We start from the raw sequence: 25129 nt of genomic DNA on the forward strand, positions 1-25129 counted from the left end.
TTCTGAATGCAGGCTTGAAAATGCAGGAATAATTGCTGGGACCAAAAAGCCTGCTGCTTTTGTCACAAGGAATATATTATGAATGTAGAGGGACCTCTTCAGAAATTTACTCTAATAAGGTACTAGTCTTAGTAGGAAGAAAGGGAACAAAGGAAGACAGAAAAAAGGAATCTAAGACATGAGTACATTTAAAAGATCAGAATCTTAGCATCATGAGGTCAATATGCCCTTCAATATAATTGAGCTTATCATTGACAGTTCCCTCAACCTATCTCTGTTGTCACAGAGATCTGGTGCACTCAATATCTGCATAGGACGTGTTACCCTATTTAGCAGAGTATTTGCAGTTACTCAATGTAACAGAAATAGCACAAGTTAAAAAACACAGAGGCAACTGAATTGCATTCTGTGATTAAGTAAAGGTAAATCTCAATTTCTTTAAATGTACACATTCACTATACTAGTCAGGTTCCTACACATGGGAAGGTGGATTTGTCAGATATTTTGACAGGGCAAACTAAGCTTCTAGACAAAACAGCAGCTGCCACAATCACATTGTACTGAAGACCAGTCACAATAAAAAAGGAAACAGCTTTTGCTGATGTCTGAGCCTTTGATAAAATAAGTCCATCTGAAAACAGTTTGTTACTGAATGGCGTGTTCTCTATTTGCTCTGATTCTCATAGCTCAAGTGAAAAAAAATGGCCAATGGCATCACAACAACAACAAAATGGTAACACCTGGTGATGGGCTGTAGCAGACTCATAGTTTCTAAGATCTTTCTTAGATGAAAAATTGTATTTAAAAAAAAAAAAAGAGAATATTTTACAAAATTAAACATATTCAGAAGTTGTAATCATTGAGATCATGATCCAATAAAAGAATTATATCTGTAATATCTAAAATGTGGATTTTTTTTCTTAAGTCTGTCTGGTCAATAATTTTTTATTAAAAGAAGCCCCATACATAAATGAAATAGTTTGTATTTAAAAAATGTGATGTATTCTTAGAAGCTGGTTACAAATTTTCAGATGACATGGACACATCTGGTTGGGAGCCTGCAAGGTTTTGTCTGAGTCACCTTGAGGATGATGAATGCATGTAGATTCCCAGGCAGGACTCCAGCACCACTCCTGTGTGTAATCCTGGCATAGTTCAGTGCTCTGTACCTCTTTTAAGAAATTCACCTGTTGCAGGGCCCCTGGAAAATTAGGGGTATCAATTTTTTCAATAGCACTGCTGGTGAACTCTTCTTTGGGATCACAGCCCCTCAGAGATTTGGGTCATCTGCAGCACTGTAGCTCACAGGTCTGCCTCTGCTGGAACTGGAAACCAGTGGTTTCCAGGCTGACCCCAAGCCCTGGGGTGACCTTTCTGGCAGGTGACTGCAGCGTTATTTCCTACTTGCCTCAGGCTTTAGGATTTGTGCCCTCCAGAGTCAGCTTGGAGGCAGATGGTTCAGTGCTGCTCCAGGCACTCTGTGCTGGAGCTGAGTGTCAGAGTTCCAGGAGCCCTGGACAGGGATCAGGATGCAAGCAGGACTGCCAGAGCATCCCCAGCTCCCCCTTGGCTGAGTCAGGCAGATGTGGGGCCAGGCTGACTGACTCTGATGCTGGCTCACATTTGCTGCATGTGTGTCCTAGGAAGCTCTGGCTGCTCCTGACACTGGTGGCTCGGTCACTTCCACTGCACAGTGCCAGGTCCAGAAGAATGTGGCTCCCAGGACAGGACATCGTGTTTTGTGGTATGCAGACACACACGTGCATGTGTGCAGATGTGAAACACATCACAAGCTCCTATTAATGAGATTCCTACAGAAAATTATTAACTTTGATAGAAAGGTTAAGTTAAAACCAAGTTTCTAAAAAATCATAATCCCCTTTCAGATCATGCTAGAGAATACCAACTTTAAAAGAATACAGGAATTGCCACTGTAGAGAAGTGTACTCTAATGCACCAAACTAGAACAGAAAAGCAGCCTTGCTTCACCCTGAAAGAATGAATTAGAGGAAGAGGGCAGAACAACTTGGCTTGGAATGAGACTTCTTAAAAGGAATGGGCAGAACTTCAACAAGTGCACTAGAATATAGAATATATTAATACTAGCCATACAAAAGTGTCTGGTGCTGAATATTCACTAGGTCCCTTAACAGGAAATGTGGCAAGGAGTGGTATCCCTGGTTATTGTTTTTAATGTTTGTTTGTTTTTAATATTTCTAGTTACAGATTTTTCCTATTCAAATGCTTTCATACTTTAAATTATATTACTAATTTTTATACTGCTTTAATTAAGTTACTTACTTTTAATTTTGTTTACCTTCGGTCTCAACTATTTCCATTAGCATAATTATACCACTTATTATACTTTGAAACCGCACCTCATTTCTAGTTATTGTTAGTATTTTAAAGTAAAGGAGCCTCAACATTTCAACATCTCTCAGTCATTCTTTTTGTAGTCCTATCATAATTCTTGTATAATTCAGAATTGATTTCTGTATATATTTTGGAATTGAGAAACAAATTTTCAGATAACAACTTGCCAAACTATTCTTACAAAATTTATTTCATTTAGATTTACAGTTTTTCCATGAAAGCACTTTGATTATCATTAAATAAGGTTTTTCTGAACAGGGGATTTCAAGTGTTACACATTCTTCTTCTCCATCTCTCCTAGGTTATCACTGCAGAATGTCTTACAACATCAATGAAAGACAGTACAGGGTACAAAACACACCACTGCCATCCAGTACTACTTGTTCATGCTGAGAAACAAAGGTCAACACAATAAAGTGTTACTCATTCAACAACTGTCTCTATCATTAGTTACCTTAATCCCAGAACCAGTGTTAGTGCTTCATGCAGACCTGAGGTTAGTAAAAGACTAAAACTTTTAGAAGATGTAGTGGTCATTTCTCAATCAGTGTGAAATTCTTTTTAGTGTGAACAAGGGCAACAAGGAAAGTTTGCATACAATTTGGTTACAAGCTTAGTGCTCTAGTAAAAGTAAGAGGAACAAAGGGTTTTTTTGGACACTTTGTCTTACCTTCAGATAAACAGAACTGATATTTAATGATCTAAAAAGAGGGGAAATAAAATAATGAAATAATCATAAGGAGTTCAAGAAATGTCAGAACAGGAAGGCCTTGAGTTACTCATTTTCTTTTACCGATTTTCTTATTAGTAACAAAAAAATGCAGCATCCTCTTATAAAACAGGTATTTTATTGGAAAGTAAAAACTACCTTAAAACCAACTTTGTGACTAATAACATGGGAACAAAATCAAGATTGTAAGGCTCGGATTTTCTGTTTAAAACTATACATTCTAAACATGTAGTGAGCCTTGAAACTTTCTTATGAAGAAGGTGTACTTAAAAATGTTTCTACCTGAACCAGCCTAGATTACAGTACCAACGTTTCCAAGCAGATTTTATACAGGAGATTGTAATAAAATTTGCTGTAAAAATACAGGGTCTGGTTGCTATACTAAAGCATCTTGCCAAATCTTAATGCTAGGTATTGGCTCATGATGCCGGAAAACAGAATGAAGATTTAAAGTCAACTTTGCCCATGCTCTCAAGCATGTATGTTCTTCCCAAATAATGATAACTCTTCATGAAGTGCAAAGGTCTGAATTTTTAGTCTTTATAAGTAAGGATACTGCATTTCAAGTTTAAGATTTTATAAGAACTGTTTGTTACTTCTTACCCGTCTCTGAGGGCAAATGGTGATAAGGTGCTGGGCAGAAAACCTGAGCAGCAAAATCTTCAAATGTTGTAGGCTCTAGATGATGTTGAACAATTGTTTGAAGGTATCGTGCTCTCTCCTCATAACTGAGTTAGCCAAGAATTAAGGATGAATTTATATAATCTACTGTAACTGCTAAATATCATTGCCTAGTAATTCATAATTCTTGGTTTTGTTAAATACAGATGACGTATTTCAGTGTACACACTTATTTTTAATTATTTACATGACTGTGATATTGCCTGATGCATTGACAAAATATAAAGTATAAGATACACATGATTAATGTAAACCTTATGGTTCAACTGTATTCTTTTCATGTCTGATGCAGAACTTCCTGAAATTGTTTACAAAAAACAACAACTTAAGTACTCTCTTAAATAACTAATTTGCCTGTATTCCAGTCACAATTAAATACGAAAACATTTCAATTTTCAGGAGATGTAGCATGAAACATACCTTAGCATTAACAAAACAAGTTATTTTGCACTTTTCCATAATAAACTGCTTTCATAATCCCTAAACACACACACATTTAAGACAAATATAGTGAAATTTCAGTATTGGGAAAAACACCTTCTCAATTATGTTATTAAAACAAGCAAGAATATCTGTAAAGAATCCACAGGACCCTTAAATACTGGTTAACAATGTGTTGGCAGGGCACTGATAGTAAAATACTGTACTTCTTATTTTTTCCTGTGTTCTCCCCCTCCAATATTACTGACAAGAGACTGGTATCTTGAAGTGTTGTTGTTTTTGAAGAACCCTCTCCACGCTTCTTGTTCCAGCAGGCCTGATTGTGCTGTAAGCACAGAGAGAGCGAGAAAAAGAGAGAATATTTCTGCCGTTCATGAAAGCAACTATGGAAATGGCTGTCAAAATGTAGAGCAGCAGGCAGCAACATACAATTATCAAGAAAAACCACCATGCTGACTTCATGTTGTATAGTTGCTGAACTGAGAAATCAGTTAACCTTTTCTCACACAACTTTCAGAACCCTCCAGCTGGACTCAGTATACTGAATGAGGGAAACCTTCTCCAGCTATCTTACAGAATGAGCAGAAATTTTCCCTGACATTTACACTTGTGCCCACTTTTTTTTTTCATATTTTATTTGCAAATAGTGAGATAATTTTCTCCTTACATAGTTCTGTTTTCCAAAAAAATACCCCAAACAAATCAGCATGCTGTGGAGGAATGCACTCAAAATAGATTTCTTTAAAATTCTGGGGTCTTATTTCAGGTCTGCTGGTCTTTTTGGGGGAATCAGGGACAGTGAGGAAACTATCTTCCTGACTCAATTTCACCAGCTGTGAAATGGAGATAATGCTCACATTGCACATATTTTATAGTAATCCAAACATAAAAACTGTATTACACGTGATAAGCATTTTTAATTACTAGTGATAACATTTAAAATAATACTATTTTCAGTTATGAGAAGCAATAAAATTCCTGACACCCAGTGAAAGTTAGAAACAATAATCTTCGCATTATCTTACAAAACTGTACTTCTACAATTACAGAACTTTTCCTACAAATTTTTTGCTAGTTTTTCTGTACAATATTTACTGTAGATTTTACAATCTGTCTAAATATGAAAAAATACAGAGAATATATTATCTAGAAACAGGTTTCAGTGAACAGAATTATTTCTATAATATTTCCTTAGACTGTAACTTGATTACATAGTGAAACTGGGAAACAGTTTTCCCTCCAAAATCTGTACTCTGAATTCATTCTGAATCCAGACAGCTGAACCACAGCAGAAGCCTCAGTTTGGAGAAGCTAAAATAGAAGCACTGGGACAAGAGAAAATATAAAAATCTCCCATTGTAACAATTCTTAGGTTGGGGGATAAACACAGTATTGAGCCTGAACAGAGGACAGTAATATAGCACAGTTTTTAAGAGGCTATGTATAAGTGGTAGAGGATGAAACTGATGGTTGAAGTCTAAATAATACTACATATCTCACAACTTGTTGAAAAGCACTTTTTTTTTCATTGGGGGAGATTCACAGCTGCTGAATTTTCTGCAGTTAATAGAGTCCTTTGATTCACAGCAGTGCCCCTTGCACAAAAAATACTGGCCTTTGTGTATTACCAGAAACTAATTTTCTATTTGGCTGAAAAGGGAAAAATGGGGTTATTGCTTCTCCCTCCTACAGAGCTTTTCATTATGCCTGATGCACTCAACTTCTAAGCTCTTCTGAGAAAAAAAAAATAACTGAAGAGGCAAGAGGTAGAAAAATGAGCTTGTTAGCACATTAGAAGTGTAGTATCTTGGTGGGCCCTAGAAATTCCCAGTGGTGTGTTAACTTATCACTCTATGCATGCTGGCACTGATAGTCTCCCAATTGATCACTCTCTTTTCGCACCAAAGGTGCTGCCAGGAAGCAAAGGCTGAAGGCCCACAGGAGAGCAGGCTGCTATCAAAACAAGCTGTTTTTGAAAGTCTGCTTGAATGGGTAAAATGTTTCATGAAAAAGTAGGGTAGAGACACCTACTTGCTTTTAAAATGCTCTACTTTCAGAGGTCTCTAAAGGAAACCTTTTAGTTTATCCTATTATATCCAAAGCTTATACACAAATAAGGCAAAATGAAGGAAAGTTACTGCTTTGAACATGACAAGGACATTCTTTTTCTCTAATCTTGGTACAATCTCCTTACCAAATACAGAAGTCTTGAGATAGATGCTGATTGAGGACAATAATAATACTTTTGTTACAAAGTGAAGAGGGTATGCTTATATCAGTTCTACAAGTCAAATTCAAATGCACACTTAGTACACCAAGAGAAAAGTAATTCAGCTAGCTGGGCTGCTGCTCATCCTAACAATCCACAAAACCATTTGCAGATTGTTAAAAACATAACCCACCTCAAAAAACAAAAAAAAAAAAAATCTGAGGCAAACGCCAAATCCAAAACTTGCTCTACTCCACACTAAGAAATTACAGACTCTCCTCAGAAGAACTCTGTTTCTGTATTAGAGACTGCATAGATGAGATACTTTTATCTTCTAGTCATTTATATTTTAAGAACATCCTAGTAATTTTGAAACTCCAATTCTATTTGCTTTTGTGGCTAAGATAATCTAGTTCTACACTGTATTTGAATGCAACTGTCTGCAAGAGTGACCATAAACCCATGGTAGCTAATTTCTACATTACTTCTAATAGGCTAGACATTTATTTCTTTAAAACACTGCTCTCTAGGAAAGACTTATTAGCACTTACAGATTGAGTGGCACATACAAACTCAATGGCTACTAATAATAGGGCAATGCAAGCTGTATTCTTACTTGGAGTGGATGTTGCCACTGGCATCAGCAATTAAGATGGAATGGGAAGGATGCACAGACAAACCAATGGAGAAAGACTGGCACAGAGAGTGACAAAACACTTAAACAACAGCATTGTGAGCTGTTTGCTTCTGAAGAAGGTGCTAACTGGAACAAAACAGAATGAATAAAAATGAACGATATACATTAATTATGCTGGCATTCGCCCAAATATATGAGCTAAAAACTTGCAGATGCATAACAGCAAAAAGCACAACAAAAAAGATCTAATTATGTCAATATACTTTTTCAGAAGAACCAGTTCTGAAAAATAGAATCAGTACCAGAAGAAAATTAGGAATATCTTCATAGGTCACTCAGGTTGTAGTCACTCCAGCCAATATTTCATTTACATTAGGCTCCATTTTACTTATTCTCTAAATCTGTAATTATTTCTATTAATAATTATCTGAAAAGATCTATTATTTGAAAGTACTGTACTTTCCATTATTAGACCTGTTGATTTGCACTTGGGAACAAGCACTGAAAGCCTGGCTGTCAGATCACCTACTTATGCCCAATCTTTCTGAAAAACATAATTTCATGTCTTCACCTAATAGCTCTCCATCTCTGTTGATTGTATCACTTCCAAGCTTTAGATTCCTATGGCAAAATACATCTACATCTTGCAGACTCTTTATGCATAATCTAAGCTAAAACTTTTTCTAGCCATCTATCTGAACAAATTACCTAGGCTCTTACCTCACATCTCAGTTACTGCCATATCCTTTTCTCTGGCCTAAATAAATGCATTTTTAATCCTTTTATAATCTACTCAGAGCACTGCAGAATCCACTTTCTGGATATACTACTTAGATGGTGCATTCTCTCAGACACTGCCATCAGTCTGCCACTCCCTAGTGCAAATGTAGGCTACTAATTTGAACTTCATAGTCCATACCTATTCCATCCATTTTACCAAAACCACTCACCTCCAGTCAGTTAATGCAGTCACTCTCACTAATCTTGACCTTTTTGGAAAGGCACTTTTGTACTTTCTTCTATGTGGCTTATATGTAGCATCAGGTCTCCACAAGTGTCCACAAACAATTCCCCCCCAAAACTCTCCCTTCGTTATGATTATTGATTTTTTACAACTTACTGCATCATTCTGACTAAATATTTTCTTTCAATTCTTCTTCACACTTCTCAGTTTTACAGGTGGCTAAAATGCATTACAATAAATCTATCTAATATTTTTTAGTTAAGGAGTGGATGCATGATTACTGATACAGTCATTGATGGAATACCAATCCTAAAATGACATTAGCCTGAAGCTCGAAAAAATGAAGAAAAAAATAGTTTAAGCATGGAATAACATTCCCAAAAGTTTATTTAAGGATATAGCACTTCACAACTATGTAATATATCTATTACCAGAACAACTAAGTGCTAGATTCTCAAATGGGCTGGAGAAGAAATTCTACTGCCTGCTCCAAAAACCATTTGATAACAAATGTTTCATGAGCATGGACTGGAATCCAGGGACTCTCCTCTCCCAAGAAAGTATCATAATGATTAGATTATACAGATGAGCATGTATGTTTTCTGTGATGAAGAAGAAATCTCATTTTATGAGACAAAGAAAAATTTCAGCAGTGTCGAAGTAAGACACTTTTATGAAAGCTTTATTCATAAATCTTCCCACCTCATACTTGTGTATTTGCACATAAGTGCAGTATACATGGACAGTATACCATAATATAGCTGTATATTGGTATGTAGATGCTTGGTTCCAGAGCTAGGTTTTAATGATTGCCTTGAAATGCCTCTTAGGAAAAAAAGCTAGAACATACATTTCAAAATAGCACGATGGATTTTTTTCAGGTTAAATTACAAACTCCTCTTAGAAATACATGTACAGCTGCATCCCTTGCAGTTCCAACTGTTAGCAAAATCATCTAAGAAGTCAATATATATTGATATGATTGTGGAGAGTATGACTTTGTTTGCCAGGCATTTGGAAAATAATTTAAGACAAGCAGAAACTGAACTGCTGCTCCATCCTTACCTGGAAAATGAAAATCCTATGCCCAGAGTTACTTTCTTGTAGGATAAATGGACACTTGCAAGAGGTTTTTAATTGCACACATACACAATTTACATAAAAGAGATTAACAATATTTTAAGAAAAGCCATATAAGAGGGAACTCTTTTGTTTATTACATTTTCCCCCTCAGCAAATTTAGAAGCATGAATAATTTTTATAGAAAAAAACCTCCAAATCTGTAGTATGGTCAACATAGAAATATGCTTCTAGGATATTAGGGACCAAAGTTAAAAAAAAAAAAAAAAGAAACAGTGAAGCGCATATGTTGGTAGGAGATTTTAAGTTCTTTGCTCTCTGGCCTAAAAAAGTATGCAAACCCCACAGAATTAATTACTACAGTTTGAGATACTTAAAATGATGAAAGAATTTATTTTATTTGGCACATTTTTCCTAGTAAGTTTCAATTCCATACATCAAAGTGTGAAAGGAGAATAGCCTCCCCTATAAAGATACAGGTTAAGACAAGGTTTTAAGCTGAAAGGAAAACTTAGTCCCAGCAGAATTTAACTTGTACAGGAAGATGAGACAAAACCCCCACACATCACAGAAATGGAATTTTTTTCTGGGAAATCTCACTCTAAAAGAAGAGACTGTGCAGTGCTTGTCAAAGCAGCTGAACTCATACTGAGTCACAGCAATTTGTAGTCTTTGTTGGCTCTTAGAGTTAAGGATGTAAGTTGGGCTGCTATTGATCCAGTGCTGGAAGCCCCGCAAGTAGCAGCATTTTGTATGTAGGTGGGTGATCAGTATCAGCTGAGAGGAATAGTTAAAGTTCTCTTATATTCTGAAAAGTGACTCTGTAGAAGTGGTATCATGGTGTTCCCTATTTATTGCATTTCAGTAATTTCCACATCTAGTTTGCACAGTATACAAATAATGAGAGTTTTTTCTTCCAGCTGCATCTTCTGTTTACTCAAGTCACCTGGATATCTCAAAGTCAGTCTGGGTTCTTTTGTGTTTCTTAAATACTGTCAATATTGAAAATGGCAAATAAATATTTAGCTAGGTGCATCTGTTTACAGAGCTAAGCTGTAAATGCAAGAAGCTTCTGCACATACAACTGGACTTAGCCACAACACCCATGATTCATAAGGCAGAGTTCAGTTCATTCTCCTCATACCTCACACAAGTTACGTAGGTGAAAGAGAAGAAAAAAATTACTATTCTTGATACTTCTAAGCAGGTGAAAGAATTTAAAAAGTTACATTTTTAAAAGGTGATTTTTCCCTGCTGAACCACTTTTACAAGACAGCTCTTCTGCAATAAAATGTAACAATATATTTTCTTACTCATAAAAATACAACATAAACCTCAGAGAAATGAAAAATGTATTTCAAAAGTAAACTGGTATGTTGCATTTTGTGGAAACATTTTAAAACTGTGGAAGGGGCTGTATTAATTATCCTAAATCAATAATTTCAATAAGTAATGTATATGTTACAATCTACTAATTAATGTAGATATCTCACTAATAAAATGAGAATGTATATGAAAAACAAGTAACAGACTAAGACTGTAGAATTTAAGCAAGCTTAAAATGTATTATCTAATATATTTAATGACATTCTTTTTCAACTCAAGCTGTAACTGCAAAGGGCTTTTTGAGGCAATTTCTTAGGTATGTTTCTTCATGAAGAAAATAAGGGAATATATAATAGATAAATTTATACAAACTAATTCCATCATCCCAAATATTGCAATTTGTTTCCAAAACATAGTTGCGTCATCCTTTGAATAAATATAAGGGAAATTGCTTTTAAGTTTTTATACTACTGAACAGTTAAATAAATCTGTGATAAATTAAGTATTATCAGGCATTTTTGCCATTTGGAAGACATTTTTTATTTAAGATTACTTATCTTACAGTAAAAGGAGACAATTTACATTATATCTACTCCATGGTTATATGGTTAAAAGTCCTGCAAGGTAAGTGTAGGCTAGATAAAGTTGCAGCCGTTGAGTGTTTCCAAGTAAATGGTATTGTTTTCTGCCTAGTTTACCAACACACTACATTTTGAAAGGTATTGACTTTATCTGAATTTATGTAAGAATCTTAATTTTTACAGTGTGGGCTGTTTCAAAATTGCTAAATCACTGCAAGAAATTCTAACTGATGCTTACATTTTCATTTAAAAATTCAACACATTTAACATTCTGCAAAACTGTCCTTCTAGGAAAATCCTTGATGCATTGTTTACTTTTATGCTGTTCCACAAAATCTTACAGCTCACTAAATTCATCAGTGGTTTATAACATCTTCTAGGAAGAAAAAGCTGTGATTCATCAGTGCAGACAAAGCTGGGCTTTAATCCATTTCTAGAACCATATTGCCAAGTCTATATTGTTTACATTGCGTCTCAATTAAGAGACAGGCAGGACACCTGGTACTTCTTTATCTAAGTCCCATGGGCTGCCAGATGACTCAAAATCCATAACAGGTGCTAAGGCAGTGTGAGTGGAGCACCATTAACACAAGCTGGAATTGGATAAAATTTGGACTACGCTTAACCACTTAAAACACTCAATTATGAAATGAAAAATGTAACCACTCTGCACCAAGGTCCTTTACAGAAGGCTTATAAAGATATGTAAAATTCAAGTGCAAGTGAACTGAACTTAAAATAAATTTTAATTTCAGTATGTTCTTTAGAATATAAACAATATAAAAACTAGTTATATAAAAAAGCTGGGGTTCTTTTAAAGATAATAATAGAAAAATATACTTTACTGAATTAAGTCTAATTCTGTTCATCTGCTTAGGCAGCAAAAATGACAAAAATCATGCTCAGACCTCTCAGAATTTCAAAATTAAGGGGAAACAATATCTGAATTAAGACAACTTATCAAATTCTTCCGCTCCATAGAACCCAGAAGTTATTTTATTTTAAGGACTTTGGCAAACAGGAACATCTTTTGGAAGGATACAAAAACCAACAAAGGTTCAAGTGAAAACCTGTATGATAAAAGATACTCATTTGCACCAAAAAGTCCCACTGCACATGTCTTTTCAGCACTTTTTCATCTAAGGTGACTGAACTGCATATTAAGCTTAGACTCTGACAGAACACACTGCATGAGAGAAAAAATGAGTATCAGAAATTTTACAGTGGACAATTACTTAAGAACTATCTGTATCTAAATGCGCAGTAATCCAATTAAGTTTCTATTTAATATTGTAATTATCAAGAATACAATATAGTGATTTTATTACCAGAGTAAGCAGCTACAAAGTACAGTAAACTGTCATTTAAGACAGTGTCAGAGTATCTATGATAAGCAGCACTGGCTTAAACTAATGCACTATATGCCTCTAGGGAATGAAAGGCTCAGAGACTGGGTTTTAACATCAGAATCTATCCATTAATCTTGACTTAAATATAATCTACTCTGCAGTAAGAGGAAGAATGGGCATTCAATGAATTATCTGTTTGAAATATAGCAGGAGCATACTAATACAAATGTATAGCACAAAGTATCTGTTTCGGTACCATTTATAGTGTATTGATGGTTCTACAAACCCTGAACTGCATTTTAGCATGAAGTTAAAAAGTCAGATCAAATGGCTACCAGGATGGGAAGGAATACCTCAGCACTGTAACTTTGCCTGCGTGGTTAAAAGAATAATGACAGTATTTAAAAATACTGCACTCATCCATACACTCATCCATGTTTTAGTAACAGGCTATGGACATGAAAACAAAATAGAGAAGAAAACAGTGCTGAAACCCATATGCAGGCAGAATTCCCACTTCAACTTACAGGGAGGATTTGTCTTACTAATGTATCCAAGATGGGAATCAATGAATCCATAAGGTATGTTGTGCTAATTGTTTTGAAGCCCATTACAGCTGCCACTGCTTTAGGCTCTCTCTGGAGTGACGGAGCGCTGCTCCTGCGGTCACCTGGCAGCTGTGGGTTTGCAGGAGGCAGCAGCGGAGGCACAGCGCCACCGGCCACGGCACTGAAGTTCAGTAAAGCTGTTGTACCAAACATACCAAAAAATGATGGTGAGGTTTGGGCTGAAGCAATGACTGCAACAAATGTGGAATACCATAGGCCAGAGGGGAACTGCAACCCCAAAAACTAACTCCTGATGTTGGGAAGGGGATTCATCCTCATTCTGACATCCGGCATTACATAAGTTTTAACTCAAGTAATTAAGGCTGATAGGTGTAAAGAATACAGATGCAAAACGAATTCTCTACTCTCTGGTATTAGCATGAATGCTTAAGCTCACTGTTTTCACACATTAAAGTATTTAAATTTCTACTTTAAATACCTTCTCTGCATATATAGACATATTAATGGATGAGAAAGACAGTAAATGCATTTTCATGAAGAAATAATTCCAAACTGTAAAATTACACAAGTAAAAATGATATTACTAAGAAATACTGTCCAGTAAAAAGACTGCACATACAGGTATGTGTTCATTTTCAATTCCATACTACTAGTAACATAGGCAACCTCTCTAATGAGAAATTCTGTCCTTAATTCTAATCTGTACTTCAATGAACTTTACAACTACCTTTAAAAAAAATTTTAGTTGATGAGAATGTTTTCTCTTTACCTTGGGTTGCTGCAGTACCAGTAGCAGATAATCTACTTATAAGCCTCTTTGAAGGGCTTAAGTCAATTTTAAGAATGATTTTAAAAACTCAAAGTCAGGCTTCTATTTAAATGAAGGAAAGAAATATGAATTTTCAGTTATTTCCCTTTTTTTACATTTTGAACAGCAATTAGCAAAGTAGCTAATCGCTCTCCTCCCTAATGCCGTCAAGCTGTTGAGAGCAGTCTGCAGCACTACAATGGTACTATTGTGAACACAGCCTGGGCTTCCTTCCCACAGAGAGTTAAGTGGGCAGTTCCTGCTGCCCATGATTGGTGTCCAGTGAAACAATACTTAAGAGCCAGGTTTTATCAGTTCCACGCCAAAGAAGTGAAGCCAGGGAACCCAAGCCTTCATATCATGCTGAACCATATGCCAACCCTGCTGGCCCCTAAGGTTTATCACTAGGAATCAGGATCCATCATGTCCCCTGTGAAATTTCACTTCACATACCTTCTGTGAAGTGCATGGCTTTGCTGAAAACTGACCTTTTTCCACAATTGGCATGAACAGATGGATGGCAACTATGGTTTAGCAAGCTGAAATGATTTTAAATGATTTTCTAACAGCATGCATTCTTCTGTGTTTGGGAGGAGAAGCATTCAGAAGGAGATAGATGTATTTGTGACCCATGGATTTATTCAGCTGCAGCTAATCGGCAATTAAACTATTTTCTCAATGTCTAGAAAGTATATTGAGATTAATTTGATTGGCCAGGCTATGATTAGGACTCATGTCCTTTGGATTGCCATATGGTAACTCCAATTACTGTAACACTAACTACTACGTGGCACATACAGAATAAACTATAATCTTTTTTGTTATAATTTTGACCCTGGAGAATATTTTTACATGAAATGTATTCCATCTCCAGCTAGGTATTTCCACATACTGCCAGGTATTATATACAAGCCCTTTTTCAGTAACTGAAATACAGATCTGTAGGAGGATGAAGCCAATCAATGTACTAGTTTCTATTAATCTTTTTTTTTTTTTTTTTTTTTTTTTTTTTTTTTTTTTTTTTTTTTTTTTTTTTTTTGGTACCTAAGATCTTCTAATCCCTCTGCTGGCACTGGAAAGCACGCCCCAACTGTTTTGATTACCATATGCAGGATGATGCAGAAACAGTTTGCCAACATCTTATTCAACTTACCCCAAAACATCACTCTGTCTCAAAATCATTATGGTTTTGCCAGTTTTGGTTGTTATAAATAATCTCCTACATTTTCCACCACTTTAAATATCAGAATCAACCATATGGAATGCCACATACTTATTTTTGTATATACATGGATTTTAGTGTTTTAAAATACAAACCTTGTAAGTTGTTTGCACATCCCTTATCTGCTATGAGGGTGAATTTATGAAAAGGATTAAACCTATACAGAATGCAGGTTTTTGCAATGTAAAACCAGGGCTTAAATTGTTTAAAATTATTTCTTTACATCTGAGGAATGTCAGGAAAAATAGTTTAATCTTCTAAGCTTTTATTCACAGACTCCTGAGAGCTATCAAAGAAATCTGTATGAATTTTAACACCTTAAGGGGGCAAGAGTCTTAACATTTTAACAAAGGGCTTTTGTTACCCAAAATGTTTAATTAATTAATAAGGTTAAGTAGGTATTAACAAAAAACCTGTCACTTTGTGTTACACACAGGGCAATCAACTCCAATGTGTAACATTGGATTAGTTTATCTCTTTCATTCCCGTTTAAGGACTCATAGCCTTCTCCCTTCAAAAATTTTTAAAAGGGACTTTAAAAACACATTTAATAATGAACGAGTGATTCCACTACTAACTTTCAGCTAAAATGCAAAAATTTCCTCCCTTGAAAATAGGTTGTAGCAAGAAAAATTCCCTTCCCTCAAGGGATCTGTACTGACATATCCAGACTCAGAAGTTCTAGAGGCTGATAAAGAGGCTGATAAAGCAGGTCACTGCTTTTCAGGACAGCTCACTGCCCTCCTTCTACCCTAAAAGAGAATGCCACCAGCATAAGCCTACCCGTATTTTGCTGAGGAATCAGTAGAACCAATATTTCTCCTTCAGATGGGTAAATTATATTTACGAAAGAATATAGAAGTAAAAGAATCTAGAATATATTTTCCCAAACAGTACAAAAAGATCTGAGTCTCCCCCATAAGTGTCTACAACATCAGCAGAGCACTCAGGTCTCTGTAAGTGCAATTAATAGTAGAAAACAATGTAACTACAGTCAATCAGTTTTGCTAACTTGGTATTTTGTGTTTTTACCACTTTCAAGAGAGCCTCATGCATTTCATTAGGGAAGAGTAGCTAATAAATAAAGCTGTACTGCTGACTGAAATATGTTGTAGATATCTTGTGATAACAACAGCACTATTAAACCCGTGTGCTCAAACTGTACCCCTTTAATATGTGCTTCAGGCCAGGCAGTTTCATGCCTGCAAAGGTCATGGAGCAGATTTTTCTGGGAACTATACTAAGATACAATGGGAAATCAGGTGATGATCTGAGACAGCCAACGTGGCTGTCCCTAAGGACAAATCATGCACAAATTTGGTGGCCTTCTACAACAGTGTTACAGCACGGGTACATGAGCCAAGAGTAACTGATGTCATCTACCTGGATCTGTGCAAAGCAACTGACACTGATATCCTTGTTCCTAAATTTGAGAGATGTGGATGTGATGGATGGACCACTTGGTGGATCAGGAATTGCCTGGATGATCACACTCAAGGAATTGTGATCAACAATACAATGTCACACTTCAACTTATTTCTCACATTAAAAATACATTAAAACCAAGTGAAATTATGTTCACTACATGAAAATGTAGCAAACACAGCAGCTTGGTACACACATCTGCAAGTATTTCGCCAGCAGTTATTTGAAGTGTCTACATGACAAACACTAAGGCAAGAGTTTAAAAGCCTATCACAAATGTTGGTTCAATCAGTTGTCTCTAGTGGCTAAAATCAAAGGCATTTAAAGTGATGCTTTGGAATTATTCATTGCAAAACAATCCTATTCTTTCAACAGGTAACTAATAAATGATGGCTGAGAACAGGCTTGCACTACCTCTGAGATCCAATTGTTACTCAGGACACTGCCTACTTTTGCTCCCTGGTGCTGCATTTTAACTGTAATTGCATGATCAAGCCAATAAATTGGACTCAGGGGACAAAAAACCCTACAAAAGTACCTATCCTGACAAAACCAGAGGTTTCAAGAAAATGCACTTCAAACAGAACTGAGGCAAGATGAGACAAGCAAAGGAGAGGTATCAAGGCTTGAAAGATAGTCATTAATACTGACAGATTACTGTAATTCTGGCTGTCAAGGTGATCGATTTAAGCAGCATATGCCAATCAATACTCTTCTCATTTACTGAGCAGCATGAGATATATAGTTAGGCAAGATGTCCCTAAGACAGGATTTCAAACCATACTTAACAGACATAAATAGCACAATTTATGCTTTGGAATCTTAGCTCTTTTTCATTTAGCCTTTTTTTTTTTAACTGGGCAAACTTCAACATGACATTATTAATACAGAAATTATTTTAGATTATTCTATTACACTGCATTGCCACTGTGCCAATTCCTTTACACAAGATATTTCAAACTGTACTACATTTCTGTATAACCTATTAAAACATTAATCTTGAACATGAACATTCTTAAATGCAACAGTTATTTAAGTACTGTGCATTTTGGTTTTTTTGGCATTAGCGGTTTGTCATTCTGAGCACTTTAGCCATTTATGGCCATACAAGTAATCTGGTATTACATATTTCTGGTATTTTCCCAGCAATTTTACTTACAACAGTCTCTTTTTGTTCAAAAATACTTGTAAAATCACAGAAAAATACATTAATTTGATGTATTACTTCAGAGGAAAAGTAGAGTAAAGGTAAAGATATAACTATTACAGTCATTGCATACAGAGACACACACACAACACACACACACACCCCCCCCCACACACCTACCTCTTTACAGATATATATACAGATATATGACTTTCCTCTTATATTTAGGTTTCTTATAATGTGCAGAGAAACTGTTACATGATTCCTTAAAACCAAAATACCTGAACAGTCCATGATATACTTCTACACATCTTGGAAATCTTCAGTTTTTCATGTTACATCATTGTATGCAGGCATTTAATGAGTCAATCAATCACATTTATAATTATTAAAATATCAAATAAGTTGTCAGCGGAACTAGGATTTGGGAGAACACCCAGAGTAATTCAAAGTACAGGAAAGTCCAAACATCATATTCTGTACCTTATGAGTCTTGCTTGAACTAGGAAAACAACTTTCACTGCTAAACAGTAAAATAGATTTCAGAAATAACTGTATCTTCTTCTAGAAAAAAAACCAGCAGGAGTCATACGATGAACTCCTCCATGTCTCTTACTTGAAATCATATCAGATAAGGCTACAACAGTAGTCATCAGGGATGGAATAAATATCCACTCAAATTCTGAAATTTGTAATTATTTGTATAAAATATACAAAGTAGTTTAAAAAAAAAAAAAAAAAAAGAGTACCAAGCATTATTTTTAATGTTGGTATCTTCTCACCTGTGATGACAGCAAAAAACCAAAGAGTAACAAGTATGTTAAAATCTTATTAAATGTCCTGTATTGTCAGAAATACAGCAAACTTTCCAGACTCTTGGCATATGGCAAATTAAAAAAAATTTAAACCAGAAAATATTAGAAAAGCAATTGTAATTTCATCTATTATTCCTTTCATTGCACCAAAACTATGAGAGCAAGCAACCCTTATACCTCTCCCATTTGATACACAGCTGTCATTGATGCATTACCACTCTATTCACTTTTTCCCTTGGAGATGCTCATGCAGCTTTAAGATATAAAACTTCCTAGAAAAAAAGGCAATTGGCACTGCCAAAATCACTGCTATCCAGTTTTAACTTTTAAGTTTCTGTACAAGTGAGAAATCTTCAAAATATTTTCAAGTTACAGCTTGAAAATTCAAATACAACAAATATTCTTAATTAAGTGAAACAAATGTAGCCAGAGTCTGAAGAATACCCTTTTCTCACTTTATGTCATTAATAAAAACACTTGCTTCACTTTTCCAGGGTCTGCAATTCTATATTGAGGCAGGAGATGGTCAAGCAAGAACAACAAACAGCAACACTACCAGTTCTAATAAAACCCTTTCTTGGGGCAGTTGAGTATCACCTCAAGAAAAAAAAGCTTTTTCTGAGTGATCAGCTCATAATCCAGGGCAAACTTTTAACAAAGCACTCACAGACATTATTCATAAATAAGTTACTGCCTTGTCAGACACCATATGGGGTTAAATACCTGCCCTTTCTCTAGAAGACAACTGTCAAAATATTAGCTACAATACATCAAAGTACCTACATTGGTACTTGGATTGGTCCTACAATATCAAGAAAGTTAGGAGGATGTCAAAATTTCAGTTTTGACAATAAAGATTAATTTATCCAGTCATTCAGACCAAGATTTACTCCATAACTGTTTTTTTAGATTGAATAATTAAAGCAGCATTATTTTTTGCTACTTAAATGAACTGGTTTCATGTGACCAAAAAAAAAAATATCTCCAAAAAGAAATGCCAGTTTTTGGCACTAGGTCAAAGACTTTGCAGACTATTAGAAAGAAGTGAAAATTATGCTACGATAATTAAGGATAAAACAGTCATACACATTCCAGGTATTCTAAAATATCTATAAATTTCAGATTTAAAAAATGTTAAAGAGGATTTAGCTTCTTACTGTGTGTCTTAGGTAGCATCTATAACAAGAGAATATTGTGTAAGACAGAGATGGTCTGAATTGCACTATCTGAATTTTGCAATAATTGTCAACACTCCAGAATTTGTGTACAATGAAAAAAGTGATACTATTTTTTTTTCACAATTGCAATTTCACTGTCACAAGGTTTCTGGTATTTGTCCTGCTTTGTTGCAATAATTGCAAAGTTGGATCACTGAAGGTGCCTGCTATGTGAAGGTGTACCTCTTGGCATCTGGCTGACATCTGCTGTTTATTCAGGAAGTGCAAATAAAATTTTATATGAAGCCACAATGCTATTCTTCCAAATACTTAGTATTGATCCATTTCCCACACATGGTTGATTCTAAATTCAGAATGTGACAAAGTGCTTGGTCTGACACATGAGCCATGAATAAAACTCTTCATATCAATAATTTCAATGCAATTCACTAAATAAGGAGTATTTAACAATCCCTATATACTGTCCTTCTTATTCTACATCATAGTGAAAATGATTGTTCTCAACATTTAGCCCCATTATTACACCTGCATTTATGAGTTTTAGAAGTTTTCCCAGCATATGTGCAGCTTGAGCATATAAGGAAATAAGCATGCACTTCTTAAGACAAAGGCAAATGCAATGAGAAGAAACACATCAGCCCTGAGACAGAGAGGGGGTTACTGCTGCTTCATTAGCAAGACACCATGAGTATTTTGTGATTGTCACCTGCTTCTCTGTGCATGTATGCCACCTGTTCCTGTGGGTACTGATACAAGAGAGCCAGGCTACCAAAAATTACTGGGGGACCAGAGAATCCTTGGAGGAGAAATTAAAGCAAATTCCACATACCACTGCAAAAACTCCACCCAAAATAGCAATATTCATAGAGCTGCAGCAATGAGTGTGTCAAGAATCAAAAAAAGCAGGACACCTGCCACGCATTACTAATGTTTGCTGATAAATTCAATAGATTTCTAATCTTAGAACATGACTATATGGAAACAGATAGTATTCTGAGCAAAGAACAAAACCACAGAGCAGATAAAACCTTTACAAATCATTAACCAAATCAAATCTTTGAAGTATTTTGCTATCTAAGTATCCTATCAGAAATGTCAAAATAACATCAGCAAGAGGAAGGTGATTGACAGAATATGTCAGCCTCAGAAAGCTACTTCAGACCTTACAACACATACTCCAAGTTGGAGAAGAGTGTAAGAGGGAGATGACCAGAATTTCTGGTATCCATGCAACCATTATTATAGCATTCACACATACTACCACTGGCACACTGTGATTAACAGACCAGCGCATTAAGGAAAAAGTTGCAATCAGGTTACGTGAAGAGGACTGAATATCCCTGCTGATTGCAAATGACAGCTGATTTTTTCAGTCAGGTCTGCACTTAGAAAATGCACTGTCTCAGAGGGTAGATAAGATCTCCTTGGAAGTCAGAGGGCCAAACTCAGTGCCAATTTTTTCCCATCCTACACTCAAGCAAATCAACACAGTCTTAGTTTAATTAAGAGCTTACAGATTCATCACCACAAGATCTACAATGTGCTATTATAAACATTCTTCAAAAATGGATAAGCACTGGCCTACATATATATCATTAACTCCCTACTAAGTCAAAAAGTGCCCAGCAAGTATTACACAGTACCAGAAAACAAAGCACACACCTGCAGGCAGAGAGACATCCATACACTCATGCTAGCTTTGAAATGAACTACTTCTGCTGGTCTACTACTGTAAAAAGAAGGGCTAATACAGAAATGTAGTGTCTGACATCTGTTTTCTTTGACAAGTCTCAAGTACTCTTGTGCCCTTGACATCCACATTCAACTGGATATCTATTAACCATCACCAAAATTCCTAATAAACTAACACTGCTTAGTGTATTAGAGATTCATAAGTAACTAAATGAAGATCAGTTTCAAGAACATCACTTCAGGATTCTCTTTCACTGACACTGTTATGGTCCTGGACTTGTGGAAATCCTTGATCATCAGATTCACTTTTCCATTTCATGTACCTTCTGAAAAATAGCACTTTTGTTCCCTTTTTCTTCCCTCTTCAAATGTATTGTTTTCACCACTCTGAGCCCTCTTTTTCCTTGCTCCAGCAATATTCCAACACAAGGCAAGGCCACCTTGATTATTGAATCCCGTCTGTCTTCCACAAGAGACATTAATTCTGGTAGTGTCTCCAGAAAACCTATTTAACCACAGAACATAAAATATGCCTGTTCCCCACACCCTTTAGTCCACTACAAACTTAAAAGCCAGAAGTGAACTGCTGCAGCCATAGCTAAAACATCCCAGAGGAAAAAAGCAGGAGACAATAAAGACAGTCTTTGACATCTTCAACTCCCTGCTATCACAGGAACATAATTAGATTCAACTTTCAAATGTTCCTAGATAACAGACCACGTCCATGTTACAGGAAACATCCACCACTCTTAGTCATTCTTGTATGAGGGAAATTCCTTCCTGACCTCAAGTCTGGCCATGGGTTGAGCACCAAGAGCATGTCCATGACATTTTTAATCAAGAGGTTTTTCTACCACTGAGACTTAGGCCAGACTTGAAGTTTAGCATTTTTTGCTGTTCTCTGCTGACACAACTGACTCCATCAGAGCCTAATTCAAGCCAGAAAAATTTGTAGAGTTTCTTTCAAATTTTACACCAAGCAAACATGTTTTAAAGAACTTCCCACAACCCCATTTTAATTTTTAAATTATATTATACCGAACAGTAAACATAACATACTCCAAGCCAGATGGAAAAAAAATCCACTGATGACTTAACAAAGCCATCCTTTAATATCAGTGTCCAGTCAACTGGTACCTCATAAGCTTACCAAGTGATGACAGGAAACCCACCAGCTAATGCTATCTAAAATCAAATATACATAATGCCTTCCACTTACCACGCTAACCATACCAGGGGACATATTATCAGCACTTTAATGGAGGCCACATTATGTCATAAATGACAGGCAGTGCTTTGATGCATATTAAAAAGTACAATTTGGAGAACTGAATTAAAAAGACAGTGCACAACTTCACAGAACTGGCCAATTCCTAGACTTTGAGCTGGCAAGCTATGTCCAATGAATTTAATAAACCTTTCATATTCTGTGATGTTTAAACACACAAGTCTGTGAGGCTTTTTTGGTACTGGAAGTTTACTATCTCAAAGCAAATTGTTTTCCAATTGCTCATTGCTATACATCAATAAAATGCTCTAAACCATCACTTTTGATGGTTGATGATGATAATGATAATACATTTTAAATTCTTTGACTAAGCTACTTGAGTAATGACAGAAAGATCAGACCTTTCCAAACATGAAAACACAATGAATCAACATGTGTCATCTACAGATATGGCACAAACATCACTTAATGTGATCACATAAAACACATCCATCATTCATCTGTAAATCCATTTCATCATATCTAATCCAAAACTCTGCAAGTATTAACAGTCAGTCACAGAAAAAATAGTATTTTAGCAACAACCTATCACAAGAGAAGAACTAGTAGTTACAGCTTTGTTAGAAATCTTTTGGATCAAAATTTAAACTTATCTTTCAGTTTATGGAATTCAGAAATTTCTTGATGATTTAACCAACAGGTTGATTTTAACCTGTTGATTTAACTAACAGAACTCAATCTAAAGTAAGGAAATGGCATGTGACTGACTTACCTTATGTTTTTTAATTTATGGTTGATAAATCTGTTCTTCCAAGAGCAGCTCCTCCAAAACATACAATTTCAGTTCCAACAACAAAACCAGAAGAGAGACAGCCTTTTCTGACACATTTACAAAATACTAACATGATTTTGACATCAACTTTGTGTTCTGAGCTGAATAACAAAATCTATATGATGAAAGTTTCATAAACTTCTCAGACTGAAGGAAAGCAGCATTCTTTGAACTAGAAAATAACACTAAGTCACACTAATATTGGATAAATACTTAATATCTTAAGGAAAGAAAGATTATTAACATCATGATATTGATATTTTGGAAAGACTATTCACAAAATGGTCATTAAAATAATTTTGTTAACAAAAAATGACAAGTGCACGCCACAAAACTTTAGAAATAGGCATTTTTTCAGCACTTTGTCTATAGTTTATTTAATTAAAAAAGCTGGTCTTCATCTGAATGTTCTTCTATGGGTTTAAGTTCCCTAAAGGCAACATCACCATTAAAAAAACCAACGTTCCCCATATTAATCTGAAAAAAAAGAAAAAAAACCCATGAATATCACATCTGTAGAACTGCAAGGGAATGTATATGCCTTAGAAACCATTTGAGTGAAAGGATACAAGTTTTGGTATAATGGGATTAATGATTTCAATGCACGGCTTGCATTTATAGCTGTTGCACGAACCATAATAGGCAGAATTTTTCCATTCACAATAGCACCATCAAAGAGTGGACCAAAAAATGGAACCTGAATAAAAAATTAAGAAGTTCAACATAAAGCAAGACAAGATCATAGCTATAACAATTAGCAATCAACATTAACAATAGAGCACTCAAATATATGTCTTTTTCCCTCCTCATTGCTAGATAATCAAACCAGTTATTGTGTTGCAAGTCAGACCTTTTCTCTTGTGGAAATATACAGCCATATAACTGCTTGATATCCTTGGCAACAGATAACACAGCATTTGAAAAAAATTAAGTAACTATTTGAATGTCTCATCAAAGATCATTTCCAACATTTGCTGCAAAAATCCTAGGAACAGTCATGCATATAATGTTTATGAGGTTGATAGGCTAGATGATAATATTATAGAGGGTAAGAAGCAAAAGAAATAATTACTCAAATTCTAACATTTTTTTTTATCATGGCTGTAGTTATTAACATTTCTATAAGGACCAACTCAGTGTGAAAGTATCATACAGTTACTGGTGTATTGACCTTTACCTTCTATTTTTTTTTCTTCTGTTCTTCTTCCTTTCCACATTATCTGAACAAGAACACTGTAAGCCCTTTACAGAAGAAATCTGTGGTGAAAGTTTGCCTCTTTGGAGCCTAACTGTAAAACCCTATTTGTGAGATCAGTAGAAAAACTCAGTATTTAGTATAGCTAGCCCCCAAAAGGTGAACAGAACAGATAGATCTTATGTTTTGGTGTTACGTATCTCCCTAAATCCATCACCATTTTGCAATTAAAACAAAACAAACATTCAGTATTAAGTATCTTCATTTCCCATACATGTGAATAAAGTTCTGAAGCTGCTGACATAAAACAGGAGAAAAGCAGCAAAATTTGTGTATCAGCTCAGCAAAGGGAGCAGAATGTACATTAAATATTCTTCCTGCTAAAAGAAAACAAATGCTGCAAAAGAATTTTAGATCCCTGTGTTATCTTTGCCATTAGTCATTTACTGTAGTTTTGAGAATACTGAAATCTGATGGAAGGCACTTTTTTCACACATACGGACTTCTTTTTGGACTAACAACAATCCCTTTTTTCAGCAGTTTTTGTTTTCCTTCTTAACCTGCAGGCTCCCAATAATACAACTATTTATATTTAAAATAGTAAAAGAAAGAATATGCCTATTAGTTAAAAAAATAAGTAATCCAAC

The 25129-nt window shown here is 35.4% G+C and overlaps 1 protein-coding gene across 13 annotated transcripts in view; it reads right to left on the reverse strand.

Annotated features, from left to right (window-relative positions):
- RALGAPA1 (Ral GTPase activating protein catalytic subunit alpha 1) overlaps positions 1-25129 on the reverse strand; it is a 130874-nt gene that overhangs the window by 7773 nt on the left and 97972 nt on the right. For 10 of the 13 annotated variants that reach the window (XR_005952605.1, XR_005952598.1, XR_005952569.1 and 7 more), the window contains 3 exons: positions 23857-23984; positions 3707-3831; positions 3044-3074 (listed from right to left, as the gene is read on the reverse strand). Coding sequence is in view for 4 of the 13 variants with exons in the window: in XM_041403214.1 (XP_041259148.1) it covers positions 3067-3074; positions 3707-3831; positions 23857-23984 (261 nt within the window). In the remaining 9 variants the exon portion in view is untranslated. Of the gene's footprint in view, positions 1-1903; positions 1907-2736; positions 2763-3043; positions 3075-3706; positions 3832-23856; positions 23985-25129 lie in introns of those variants that run through there. The other 3 variants (XM_041403305.1, XM_041403471.1, XM_041403903.1) reach the window with 3 other exon arrangements.

The sequence above is a fragment of the Onychostruthus taczanowskii genome, unplaced genomic scaffold, assembly GCF_017590055.1.
Source record: "Onychostruthus taczanowskii isolate IOZ18803 unplaced genomic scaffold, ASM1759005v1 scaffold1, whole genome shotgun sequence".
Lineage (NCBI taxonomy): Eukaryota > Metazoa > Chordata > Aves > Passeriformes > Passeridae > Onychostruthus > Onychostruthus taczanowskii.